Source organism: Mastomys coucha, unplaced genomic scaffold, assembly GCF_008632895.1.
Source record: "Mastomys coucha isolate ucsf_1 unplaced genomic scaffold, UCSF_Mcou_1 pScaffold1, whole genome shotgun sequence".
In the NCBI taxonomy this organism is placed as follows: Eukaryota; Metazoa; Chordata; class Mammalia; order Rodentia; family Muridae; genus Mastomys; species Mastomys coucha.
Genome location: NW_022196891.1, coordinates 59,978,590 through 59,991,905, shown reverse-complemented (window position 1 = coordinate 59,991,905; position 13,316 = coordinate 59,978,590). Strand labels below are relative to the sequence as shown.

The 13,316-nt window shown below is 45.1% G+C and overlaps 1 protein-coding gene across 1 annotated transcript in view; it reads left to right on the top strand.

The window, feature by feature from the left end:
- The window catches only part of Eef1aknmt (eEF1A lysine and N-terminal methyltransferase), a 16,472-nt gene extending 4,850 nt beyond the window's left edge, over window positions 1-11,622 (top strand). The window contains exons 4-8 of the mRNA XM_031387237.1: window positions 1,137-1,332; window positions 4,570-4,734; window positions 6,010-6,225; window positions 7,394-7,525; window positions 9,018-11,622. Coding sequence (XP_031243097.1) covers window positions 1,137-1,332; window positions 4,570-4,734; window positions 6,010-6,225; window positions 7,394-7,525; window positions 9,018-9,292 — 984 coding nt within the window. The 3' untranslated portion in view covers window positions 9,293-11,622. The remainder of the gene's footprint in view (window positions 1-1,136; window positions 1,333-4,569; window positions 4,735-6,009; window positions 6,226-7,393; window positions 7,526-9,017) is intronic.
- The last annotated feature ends 1,694 nt before the right edge of the window (window positions 11,623-13,316 follow it).

Sequence of the window (13,316 nt, the reverse complement as noted above, 5' to 3'; positions counted from 1 at the left end):
CTTATATATATATATATATATATATATATATATATTTTACATTTTTTCAAGAAAAGATTATTTATTTTATGTATATGGGTCTTTCTTCTGTGTATATATCTGCATACCAGATCAGATCCCATGAGACTACAGTAATAGACAGTTGTGACTTGCCATCATGTGGGTACTGGGATCTGAGCCCAGGATTTCTAGAAGAGCAGCCTGTGCTCTTAACCACTGAGCCATCTTTCCAGTCCCTCCTCCCCACATTAAATGGACTTCCTGGTTGTTTTTTGTCTCAGAAGTATCATGGGAGGATATAAAAGGGAGAGATCCCAACCAGCTCACTTTAGGATGTTAGCATTGCTGGAAAGGAAGCAGAGTTATACTAAGAAGTGGCTTTACCAGTTGACATCTGTCACCACAGGAAATTGACAGGTCTGTTGTAAGAACTGGACTCTAGGGAAGCCAGGGCTCCAGAGGGTCAGCATGATAGCAGTGGATCTACTTGGGTTCCTAGCCTGTGGTCCTGCCCACTGGGCTGACCTGGGCTGACCATGGCTCAGTTTTTTTGTGGGATTCTGCGATTGTTATCATTTAGAGAGGTTCATCTCAGGAAGGCCTAGGTTCTCTGGAGAGCTTCTCTCATCACTCTCTCTGCGAGGGCAGGAGTTACTGACAGTTGGAAAATATACCGACAAGGTCCTTAAGAGACAGAAGGAAGGATGGGAGGGAACGAGTTCAGGGGATATACTCCTATCCTGAGATGTGGGTACATGGGCCACAGATGAGACCGAGTTGGGGAGAGGAGGGGTGGTTGTCTCCCCCGAGCTGTTATTTCTGTTCTTGTCCAGATTCCTTCTCACACATTACAGATCCTTCCCGATGGTTCTCTCTCATTCGTTATTGTCCTAGGCTGTGGGGAATCCATGTCCTTACTGATAGGCAGCACCAGGTGCAGGTCTCTAGTGGCTAGGGGATCTCTATGTGTTCATCCCAGTTTCTAAAGTGGAGCAAGCCCCTCGAGCTCTATTGAAAGGCCCAGAAGGGCAAGAGTAGAACCAAGTCCTCATGCTCGTACCAAAGCAGGGTGGGATAACATCCCATGCTTGATAATTGAGCTGATGTTTTTGCCACATCTCTGTCTCCTCCTCTAGGTGCCCTTCCTGTCTGTGGGCGGGGACATTGGGGTCCGGACCGTTCAGCACCAAGCCCACAGTGCCTTGAGTGGTGACTATGTTATTGAGGATGTGCAAGGGGAAGGTAGGCGGTACTTTCGGCGGCTCATCTTCCTCAGCAACAGGAACGTGGTGCAGTCGGAAGCCAGGCTGCTGAAGGATATGTCTCACAGAGGTGAGGTGTCCCAGGTGTGGTTGGGGAACCCAACCAGAGGTGGATGGCCTCTCGATTTAGTGTTCAAAAGAACTGAGAGCTCAGCCAAGATGGGGGACAGACCTAGATCTGTGACTGGAGGCCCAGGGCTCTTGGGTTCTCCTTTCCCGTCATTTGGGCAGGGTACTAGTGGAGAGAAGCAAATAGAGGTGCTTGTTCAGGTCTTGAGCAGCACCTCGCTCTGAAATGATAAAGAATAGGAGTGGTAAAGCCTGAGTAAGCGTGATAATGGCTTTAGTGCCTCAGGTTGAAGGGAATCTGTTTCATAAGCTGTTCCGCCTACGTCCCTTTGTGCCCCTGTAAGATGAGCCAGAAACGTGAAGGTTGCACGCAGCCCTGCCCTCCTCCACAGTGTGCCCTCACTGGGCTGCTTCCAGGGGATTCAGAGGTGGGCGCCTTAGCTGCCGTCCAGCCCAGCCCAGCCCTGCTTGGGGGACCTGTGTGCTGTGGAGATGCTGCTGACTTTCTGAGCTCCCAGGACGGGAACCCAGAATTAGAAATGGCTGCAGAGCACATAGAACGTGGCTGGAGTGACGGGTGTGACTTGCTTGTGTATTTTATTTTTAAGGCAGTGGTACTCTTTAGGTTGTTGACCTTTCAGCAGTCCTGCCCCTGTCTCCTAAGCTGGGATTACAGGCATAAGCCACCACACTGGCTTGAGTTTGAATTTATTTATATTTTAGTGAATGTGGCCACAGCTGTCTAATGTTTACAGTGTTGGTCAGTGAGATCCAGGCCTCCCTCAGGTACACTCATTTTCTTTTTTTATGGTTTATTTTATTTTTAAGTAAAAAAAAAAAAGTGTGTGTCGCCGTGTGTGCACACATGTGCACACTTGCATGCATGTAATACAGGTGCCTGTGGAGACCCAAAGAAAGCGTTAGGTCTTCTGGAGCTAGAGTTAGCAGGCAGCTATGAGCTGCTGGTGTGGGTGGTGGGACCTGAACTCTGTTCCTTTATAAGAGCAGCCAGTGTTCTTAGTCACTGAGGATCACTCTTAAGTATGTCTAAGATGTTACATACATGTCTCACCAATGGAGAAATCACTAGTTTGTTTTACCTACCACTGTTCCTTGGCCATGTTTGTATGTTTGTATTTATCATTGTCAGTTTGTCTGTCTGCCTGCCTACCTATCTATCTAGTGACCAGTTTAAAATCATACATTTAGAGTAAACTAAGGCTGGACTTGGTGGTATATTGCATTGATCCCAGTATTCAGAAGGCAGAGGATCATTGCAGGCCAGCTTGGCCTACAAAGTAGTTTCCAGCCTAGACAGGTCCACAGAATGAGATTTGCCTAAAAAAATTTCTTTAGATTAAAAAGTTAATGTTCCTGTCCTCCTCAAGTCTAACTTCATTTTGGTCCTAGAGAAATCTGAAGTTGGATGCCTTGATTCCCAGTCACTGCTTTTGTTTGACCACGCTGTCCTCAAAGCAAGGCTAGAAGAAGTGGGAGGGAGAATTCAGACTCTGAGGTCACACATTGACCCTTGTCTGGTACTGTTAGAATGGTTTCCTTTAGAGCATTTTATATGCAGTGGGCTCACACCTCTCACTTGGTGATTCTGGCTGCAGCCTATGATAATCTTGTCCCGCACCTCAGTCAGATTGCTGAAGAGAAAATTTGCTCTTTTCAGTTTGAGTTTCATGGTTTTTCATGTTATCAAGATTCTGGGGTTTTGGTTTTTGTGTTTTTGGTTTTTGAGGCTGGCTTTTCTTCTGTGTAGTCCTGGCTGTCCATGGATTCACTGTGTAGACCAGGCTGGCCTCGAACCTGATCAGAGACTCTTCTGCCTCTACCTCCTGAGTGTTGGAAGTTAAAGCGTGTGCCACCACTGCCTGGCATTGTCACACATTGAACCCTACATGCTAATAGTGGGAGACTTCAAAACCCCACTCTCACCGATGGACAGGTCGTTGAGACAGAAACTAAACAGAGAAATAACGAAACTAACAATAGTTATGGTTCAAATGGACCTAACAGCTGTCTATAGTACATTTCTTCCAAACACACAAGAGTATACCTTCTTCTTAGCACTAAACAGAACCTTCTCTAAAACTGACCATATAATTGGTCACAAAACAAACCACAACAGATACAAGAAGATTGAAATAGCCCCTTGCATCTTATCAGACCTCCATGGATTAAAGCTGGACTTCATCAACAACACAAAGCCTACACACTCATGGAAACTGAACAACTCCCTACTCAATGATCACTGCGTCAGGGAACAAATACAGACATTAAAGACTTTCTAGAATTCAGTGAAAATGAAGGCACAGCATACCCAAACTAGTGAAAGCAGTGCTAAGAGGAAAGTTCATAGCACACTAAGTGCCCTCTTAAAGACACTGGAGAGTTCTCACACTATGAATCAAAAGTATCTGAAAGTTCTAGAAAAAAACAAGCAAACACATCCCAGAGGAGTAGTTGTGAGGAAATAATCAAACTCAGGGCTGAAATCAATCAATTGGCAACAAAGAGAACAATACAAAGAATCAAGAAACCAAGAGCTGGGTCTTTGAGAAAATCGCCAAGATGGACAAACCTTTAGTGATTTCCTTTTTGATGGGATGGTGTAATATGCTCTCCAGGAGATAGTAGGAAGATGAGAGACACAGGAGACAAGCAGTCCTAAGTTCATGTCTCCCCTGCACCACCTAATAACTGAGTACTTTATTGAATACCGGAGATGCTCAGTTTTTCCACAGGCAAAGAAGTGGAAGCAGTTCTGAGAGGCACTAAGAGTGAAAAGTGTTGGTGTGGTAATTGGTGTGGAGGAGGTCATAGTGACTTTTCAGTTCTGTAGAAGAGTAATGAGCCAACTTCCCTCCTGTCACTGGTCTTAACAGCCTCAGAGGGAAGGTTCTTTAATTAATCATTCCAGGTTTTTAAATGTGCCTTGGCTGTGTACCTTTTCTGGCCACTTGGTATGCAATGGTGTATGGTGAATGTTAAAATAGCTGTGTCTTTGTGGGGGAGGGTCTGATTTTTAGAACTTGCCAGTTTCTATGATAAATATTTCCTCAGTACCCAAGTTCAGGCTGTCTGTATGATGTCAACCAATCTGCTTACTTTAGAATTGGCTCTTTCAGTCTGTTTAAAGCTAGTGCAGCACCCTGTTGCTAGTATCCCTTGATTTCCAAGGACTAGCCTTAGAAGCATGGGACTTCAGCAATGTGACTCTCTCGTTTAGCCCAGAAGAAACGGAAAAAGGACAAGAAGAAACAGCGAGCTGCTATTTCTGAGGACTTCCCGCCTGCCCCGGGGCAGTCCATCGATAAGAGTTACCTCTGTTGTGAACACCACAAAGCCATGATTGCTGGCCTTGCCCTGCTGAGAAACCCACAGCTGCTCCTAGGTAAGACACTCCTGCCTTCCAGTCAGAGCCTGTGAGCCTGCAGAAGTGGGCATGCTGCTATGCAGCTTAAGCTGTCACCACAGACTGTCATGCCATCGTTCCCATCCTCCCTCAGCTCGGCCACGGTCCCCACTAATGAGCTTGGAGGTGACTTGCCTCAGACAGCTTGCCATTTTGAAATAGCCGCCTGTGTTGGGGTATAAGTTTTGTTTTTTCTGTTTATTTTGCTTTAAAATAAAAGTATAAAATATATTCATTAAGGTATGTGAAGCTTTCAGATTTTAACTTACCCATAAAATTTTAAGTTACTTGTAAATTTTCACATGTGTATATAATCTTGCTAACTGGATGGTACAGTTATCTCATTTCCAATGGCATTGGATAATATATGGCTTTTCGATAGTGCCTTATTTGAGAACAAAATATAATTCTTTTGTTTGTTTGTTTTGTTTTGTTTTGTTTTTTGAGACAGGGTTTCTCTGTGTAACCTGTTCCACAGCGTGTAACTCACTCTGTTCCAGGACATCTAGGCTAGACTTGAACTCACAGAGATCCGACTGCCTTTGCCTCCCAAGTACTGGGCTTTAAAGGTGTGCACCAGCACCATCTGGCTGAAAATATAAATCTTAATTATAGTTAAAATGATAACTTTATCATTAATAAGAGGCTTGATGTGTTTGCTCACAGGTGTGTTCACCTGAATTCCCTAACTGGGCCTTATTTAATCTTGGGGTCTAGTCCTTTTTAGTGGCTTGTTTATTTTCTTTCTTTAGTATTCTTATGTTACTGTGGTTCTGTGTGCTTAGGGCTTGGATTTGGGTGTTTATTTTCTGTGCTTTAAAGAACTAGAGTGGATCATTTTTACTTTGTTGGGGTGTCTGAAAAGGTAGTTATGGCCCTTTGAGTTAAGAGCTAGGTGAGGGATGTTGCGTTCATAGTGTTTTATGACTGCATAAGATTGTGCCTCATTTTCTAGGATGGGGTTATCTCCAGTAACTCTCAAGTAACTCTTGGTAGTGTGTCAGCCAACGACATTGGAGTTTGTAAGGGACCACAGCATAGCACATGCTTCATTGTCCTGATGTGGTCAAAATGAAGCCAGGCTGGAAAGGTCAAATGTCTGGAGACTTCTCAGTTTCTAGGAAGAGACAGAGAGGCTAGACCCTTAGGTCTATCACTGGGCAGAACAACAATCTTAACTCCCTTTTTTGTTCTCCCTGAACAGAACTTTTCCATAACCAAATCACAAGATGAAATTCTTTTCTTTTATTACAGAGACTCCACTGGCATTGTTGGTGGTGGGCTTGGGTGGGGGTAGCCTTCCCCTCTTCATTCATGATCATTTCCCGAAGTCCCGTATCGATGCTGTTGAGATTGACCCCTCCATGTTGGAAGTGGCCACACAGTGGTTTGGCTTCTCACAGAGCGACCGCATGAAGGTTCACATTGCAGACGGCCTTGACTACATTACCAGCCTGGCAGGAGAAGAAGGTACTGCTAAGAGCATTTGGAGGAGTGTTAGTTAGGGGATGGTAGTCCAAGGTTGCCAGGCCTGCAGGGGTCTCTCGAGTTCATCTCCAGTTGGGGGTGGGGTGGAAGGGGAATCCACATTCCGTTAGCCCTTCATCTGTGTGCCCATTTAGCTATGGATTTGGTTTTGCTGGGGTGTGGCACCCAGTAAAATAGACCATCAGTCCCCCCTTTTTACCTTGTAACCTTGTCACTTTCTGCCAATCCAAGGAAGCTGGAGTCCATAGCTGGTTAGAAGAAAAGGGAGAAAAGATAGGGCATATGTTGAGATTTTTTTCTTTTAAAAAAAAAAAAATCATTCAGCTGTAGGTGAAGTCAGAAATAGAGTAAAACTGCATTTGCACAAATCAGTGACTTCAGCCTCAGGGGCATTTGGTAAGGTCTGCCAAGATCGTTTTGGTTGTCACAAATTGGAGGGAAGGTTACTGCCACTTTGGACCAAATGTCAGCCGTGTGAGGTTGTGAAATGCTAATGCAGTGTTTCCTTACTTTGTATCTTAGACCTAGGATGAAGTACACATTACTTTTCTGTAAAGTGCTAGATTTCATAGGTCTCTTGCTCCTTCAACCACTTCATCTGTAGGATCCTATGATGCTGCTTACAATTCTTGTATGCTTGGTTGGCCCCTAAAGGTCTAGTCAGCTGCTTTAGCTAGGTCACTGGGTCTCAGTTTTGATTATACTTTAAGATTTACCTAGTGAGCTGGTAAAAGAAACAGGCTTCTCAGCTCATGTCTTCCTGCACCACCCTGGGGTTTTGACATGGCTGGGTATGCAGTTCACATTCTCCAAGTATGTAGAAACTTCCCAAAGTGATAGGAATTTCTTCCAGCATTAAAAACCACAAGCATAACGTATATCATTCATGTTGGAATGAGCCTGTTAATATCTGTCTCTGGAACACACTTCTAGATTCAGAGGAATGCTCATCTGTACCGTAGGATAGTTTGAACTTTGATGAGAAAGACTGGTCTAAACCATGACGTTCATGTCTTCAGTAGGCAGAGTACTCGGGTCATCTTTCAGACTTAGCTGCTCACAACAGGTTGCAGTGCGAGGTGTGTATAGAAAAGTAAATGATGTCATCTTAGCCTTCAAAGACAAGGGCTCACTTTCTTCTCTTTCCCAGCCCGACCTCACTATGATGTGATAATGTTTGATGTAGACAGTAAGGATCCAACGCTGGGGATGAGTTGTCCTCCCCCAGCGTTTGTGGACCAACAGTTCCTGCAGAAGGTCAAAAGCATCCTGTCTCATGAAGGTAAGAAACACCAGAGGTTGGAAGGGAGGGAGGGACACTATTTGGGCTGGAGAATTAGTGCAGACTTAAAAGCATTTCTGCTATCGCAGAGGACTCAGGTTCCTGGCGCCCACATCAACTGCCTCTAATTCCAGCTGCGACGACTTGAGGCCCTCTTCTGGATGCCAGGCGCCTGCACTAACAGCATGCACTTTCCCCACATACATGCATACACATAATTAAAAAATAAAACACGGACTATTCTTTAATAAAAATTGCATTTAAATGTGTGGTTTGCTTAGTTTCCCCAAACTGACTATCTACCAGCACCAAACACAGACGTTTCCAGCATTCTGGGAGTCTACCTCCTCGTCTCCTCAGTAACTCTTCCTTTCTAAAGGGTTAGTCTTAAACTAGCTGTCACCACAGCTTAGTTTACGTCCCTGATGTAGGTAGAGCCATATGTATTATATTCTGAAAGCATCTGCTCCCTTTCACTCACCCTGACCTTTGTGAGATTCAACCGTAGTGTCTGTATTGTCCATTTTTATTGCTACTGGGACCATGTGATTATGCTAGAGTTCATTTGTCCAGCACCACTGTTTGGGGTGATACAAATAGTACTGCCAGTTGTAGTCTAAAATGTGCTGCTCGGTAACCGTGTTTGCAGGTGTCTTAGGTCGCCACCTAGGGCTGGAGCAGCTCAGGGCTCACGCACATGTTCAGCTTTTGCAGATTCTGCCACAGCTCGTTCACATGGTGATTGTAGTAGTTCACCCTGAAGCAGCTTGGTGACTGGCTACACTGGAATGGCCTCCAGATACCCTGAAGTTGGCTTTGTGTTACTTAGTATTCACAGGAGCCCACTTCCAGACGAGGGAACTTAGGTTGAATGACTCAAAAGGTGACAGAGCTAGAGCTCCAGTTCTTTGTCACTTGAAACCTGTGTCCTCAACCCTCTAGACTTTTGGTGTTTTTAGCCCTGGCTATCCCGGAACTCACTCTGTAGACCAGGCTGGCCTCAAACTCAGAAATCCGCCTGCCTCTGCCTCCCAAGTGCTGGGATTAAGAGCCACCAGTGCTCTTCGACTTTTGGCATTTTTAAAGGCCTCTGGTGTACTGAGTTGATTAGAACTTTGATTGCCAGAAGTTCAGGATAGCCTTGGCTTTCTCACTGGATAGTAAATACTCATGTGGTGTGTGTGCCAAGGATATAATATCCTTGTGGAATTGATAAATTTGTCTTTTATGGAAGGTATTACATTTTTATGAAAAGATTTCTTAGGCCTGGAGAATATTAAAATATGAGACTATTGTGGAAAACATCAAAAAATAAAGCTGTAGTTTTCTTACACTTCACATATTCACAATCCTCATGCTTCTGTGTGCTGTATCTCTGTGAGATCTATTGGCTTTCTTCATTCACCCACCTCGCTGTTACAGGACTTTGTATTCTCCTTGATGCATGTCTCCAGATGCATGCTCAGTCTCCTCTTCCCTTCCCACTCTGCAGGTGTCTTCATCCTTAACCTTGTGTGCCGGGACTTGGGGCTAAAGGACTCAGTGCTGGCTGGACTCAAGGAAGCCTTCCCTCTCCTGTATGTCCGGCGAATTGAAGGCGAGGTGAATGAGATCCTGTTTTGTCAGCTGCATCTAGAACAGAAACTTGCTACCCCAGAGCTCCTGGAAATGGCCCAGGCTTTGGAGCGGACCCTGAGGAAGCCTGGGCAGGGTTGGGATGACACCTATGTCCTGTCTGATATGCTGAAGACCGTGAAGATTGTGTGAATCCCGGGGCCAGGCAACTCAGCTTTCTGTTCAAACTGACGTGAGCTCCTGGGCTGCTGGAAGCTGAAGCATGGTGCGCAGTGCTTTTAGACCACAAGTTTTTTCTTGGTCTCATAATCAGCTACATGCTTCCCACCTTTTTGGATGGGAGGCAGCACCTGGGTGATTATGAAAGCCAGGTGATGGTAGTCCAGGCCTTTAATCCCAGCACTTGAGAGGCAGAGGCAGATGGATCTTTATAAGTTCAAGGCCAGTCTGGTCTACAGAGTGAGTTCAGGACAGCCAAGGCTACACGGTGAAACCCTGTTTTTGAAAAACAAAACAAAACAAAAAAGTCTGATTGTGGGAGAAGGGTAGGGTTGGTCACCTCTACTTCCAGAGTCTGGGGGAAGACCAAGGGCAAGTTACAGTTGAGCATTGTGGTACTGTGATGTTTAACGTCCTTCCAAAGGTCATTTGTTGAAAGCTGGCTCCCCAGCCCCTATGGCTGGCTCCTTTGGAGATGATAGAACTTTTAGGAGGGACTTTGTAGGAGGAAATTGGGTCACTAGTGTGCCCTTGAAGGGGCAGTTGGGACACGCCTTCCTCTTGGCCTTTTGGCTGCTATCAAGTGAAGAACTCATCCCCTTATATCTTTCCTTTCATGATGCCCTGCTTTACCACAGGCACAAGGACAGCTAATGGGTCTGCTCACTGATAGCCTGGAACCTCCACACTAGAAGCTAAATAAACTTTCTTCCTTGAAAGTTGGTTTATCTCAAGTATTTTTATAGTAACTGAAAGCAGTTTTCAGCTTTATTTCCTACACAACAGAAATTTGTACCACTGAAGATCAATGTGCTCCCCAGCTGCTGGCCTTGTGCTCAGTCCCTCATCTGAGTCCTTGGACACTCACGAGCTTTTGCAGAGAAGGTTTTATGCATAAAGAGCCACTTCCTATGCTCCATCTTTCCCACTAAAGAATGGTTTGCTTCTGGGCACAGTGCCACACGCCTTTAGTCCTAGCACTTGGGAGGCAGAGGCAGGTGGATCTCCATGAGTTTGAGGCCAGCCTGGTCTACAGAGAGAGTTGCAGTACAGCCAGGGCACAGAGAAACTTTTGTCTCAACAAACAAAACAAGAATGATCCGATTTTGCATTAATGTCAGGCAAATGACTCTGCAAATTTTTAAAAACTTGATTCTTTACATACACATATAATGTTCTTTGATTATATTTCCCTACCCCATTACTCTCTCATCTTCGCCCCTCTTAACAAACTCATTTTTCCTAACAAAACTTTTTTTTTTTTTTTTGGTAGATTACTGCATTTCATTCGTGTTGCTTGTATGACTATGGTGGGGCTATTTACTTGAGCAACAGCAACTTAGAGTGGCTACAGCACTGTGGAGTATTATTCCTACCCCAACCCCACAAACATTAACTGGATACCTTCTGGGAGGTGGTTGGGTCCTTATAAGTCTTTCCCCTCTTTGTAAGAATTGAGCCTAACTTTGGGTATAACAGGTGCTGGGGAAGGAAAGTTGTGAACTTAAGACCATTAACAAATTGTGAAGGGATTTAGGCCTAAAACAAATGCTAAGGGAAGCATCATGCCATGGCCTCTGTGGCTTTTGGAGCCCTGTAGGTCCTCAGGTATCCCTAATGTGCGTAGGTTTTTATGATGAGTCCTGTAATTCAGAAATCCAAAAAATGGATCTCACTGGCTAAAGCTGTTATTAACAGAGTTAACAATTGCTAAGAGAGTTAAGAGTTGTTAACAGTTAACAGACCAGAGAGCAGAGCGTCTCATTCTGGTGAGCACCTGATTAGTTTCTTACATGTCCTAGCTTCTACAGGCCAACTGAATTACAGGACTGTATGGTAATGTTTGAGTTGATCTAAGCGTGGAGTAGCGCACCACAAGCAGCCCTAGGAAGCTGATCTGGGCTGATTTAAAGGTCACTGGAGTTGAAGTCTACTCTGGACACACTCTGGGAACCAGGAACAAGTTGCCATCATGGGTCAGCATTTTTACTGGCTGGTTGTATGTCAACTTGACATAAGCTAAGAATCATCAGAAAGGAGCCTCTGTAGAGGAAATGCTTCAATGAGATTCAGCTGGAAAGCATTTTCTCAATTAGTGCTCACTAGGGGAGGGCCCAGCCCATTGTGGATGGTGCCATCCCTAGGGTGGTTGGCCTGGGTTCTATAAGAAAGCGAGCCAGTGAACAACACCCCTCCATGTTAGCTCCTGCCTCCAGGTTCCTGCCCTGTTTGAGTTCCTGTCCTGACTTCCTTTGGTGATGAAGCAGCTATGTGGAAGTTTAAGCTGAATAAACCGTTTTCTCCTCAACTTGCATTTTTGTGGTGCTTTGTCACAGCAGTAGAAACCATAACTAAGAGAAGTTGGTACCAGTGTAATGGAGTATTGGCTGAGACAGTCTTGACCATGTTTTGAGGAGGATTATGGAAGGACTTTAGAACTTTGGGCTAGCAAAGCCATTGAGTGTTGAGATCTCAATGGGATGTTCTTTAGGAGCTTGGAAGATAAAAATATTGAGAGCTGGGGCTGGAGAGATGGCTCAGAGGTTAAGAGTACTGTTTGCTCTTCCAGAGTTCCAGAGTTCAATTCTCAGCAACCACATGGTGGCTCACAACCATCATATAATACGATCTGGCCTGCAGGTGTACATGCACATAGAGCACTCAAACATTAAATAAATATTTAAAAGAAAAAAAAAAGCCTCTGTGGACTGTAAAAAAGGCCTGGCTTGTGAAGTTGCAGAGGGAAATTTAAAGACTCTGTTAGGACCATTAGCTATCTTGGATTGAGATGGTGTCATTCCAGTCAGCTGTCAGTCACAGTTAACAAGAGAATCTCACCATTGTAGTGAAACCTTTGCATTACTGGGACAATTTGACGCTGGCCAGATGGAGCTAAGAAATTAGCAGTGATTAAGAAGAGACTGGAATCGCTGAGGTCAAATCTGGGAAGTGTTCTTGGAGCACAGAGAAGCTGTGTTCCAGGAGCAGCTAAGGTTGTATCTCATGTTTGCAGCCAGACTTGGTGATGTGTAAGAGTTATTTAGGTGGTGCTGGTTTTGAAGGCATGAAGGGAGTCATGGAGAGCAGCTGAGACCTGGCACTGTGACAGCCATTGGTGAAGGTGCAACCTCAGTGGCATGTGAAGGCCCAGGACTGAAGGGATCATGCAAAGAAGTCGAGGCTTCGCACCATGAAGAGAGCCTGTGAGAGGCTACTGATGAAAGTGCAGGGCAGTTGCAGCAGAAGACCCCAGTGTTTTGGACATGCCAGTACCATGGGATGACTACCAAGTCATGAGCTGATGTCACACACACTTTCCGTGACGGCGATATTTGAGGCGTAAACTTTAAAGAAAGTCAGTCTCTTGTCTCTATATTGTTGGCTGGCACCCCAAACTCAGAGGTAGCCCAGATATGTCTTTGTACTTGTGTGTTAGGGGCCCACCAAGATATCATTTCTTAGCAGCTAGAAAGAGAAAATTCAGACATTGTTCTCTGACCTTCACCAATGTTCTAACGTCCTAGTCAAACCCTGGCTTAGAATGTTAAGCCATTCTAACTAATTGTCTCCAACATTGTAGGTAGGGCATTAAAGCTTACAGAAAGAGAGAGAACATTGAACATTCAACAGCAGACAGTCTGCATTCAACGTTCGGACTCGCTCACACTCGGACTAGATCCAGAGCATAGGTGGACTGGGGCTTAGATTCATACAGTCCATAGCCCCCTGGGCCCAGAGTGCTTGGGCCCCGGGGTGTGCAGCACCAGTTGAGATTCAAGTGAGTGAGCATTCGAGATTCGAGCCTCTACCCTCCTGGCTCGTGCACCCACAGCCTCTTGGGACTCCGGCCTGGCCCATGAGGCTCGAGTGTGCTTAGAGCCCAGAGGTGCTACACCAGTCCAGAAGAGATGGCTGATGTTTTAGATCCAGTGTGTTTTAGATGACCTCAAATGTACCTCGACTACTGAGCTGCCAGATTTTTCATTTCTCTCTTTTA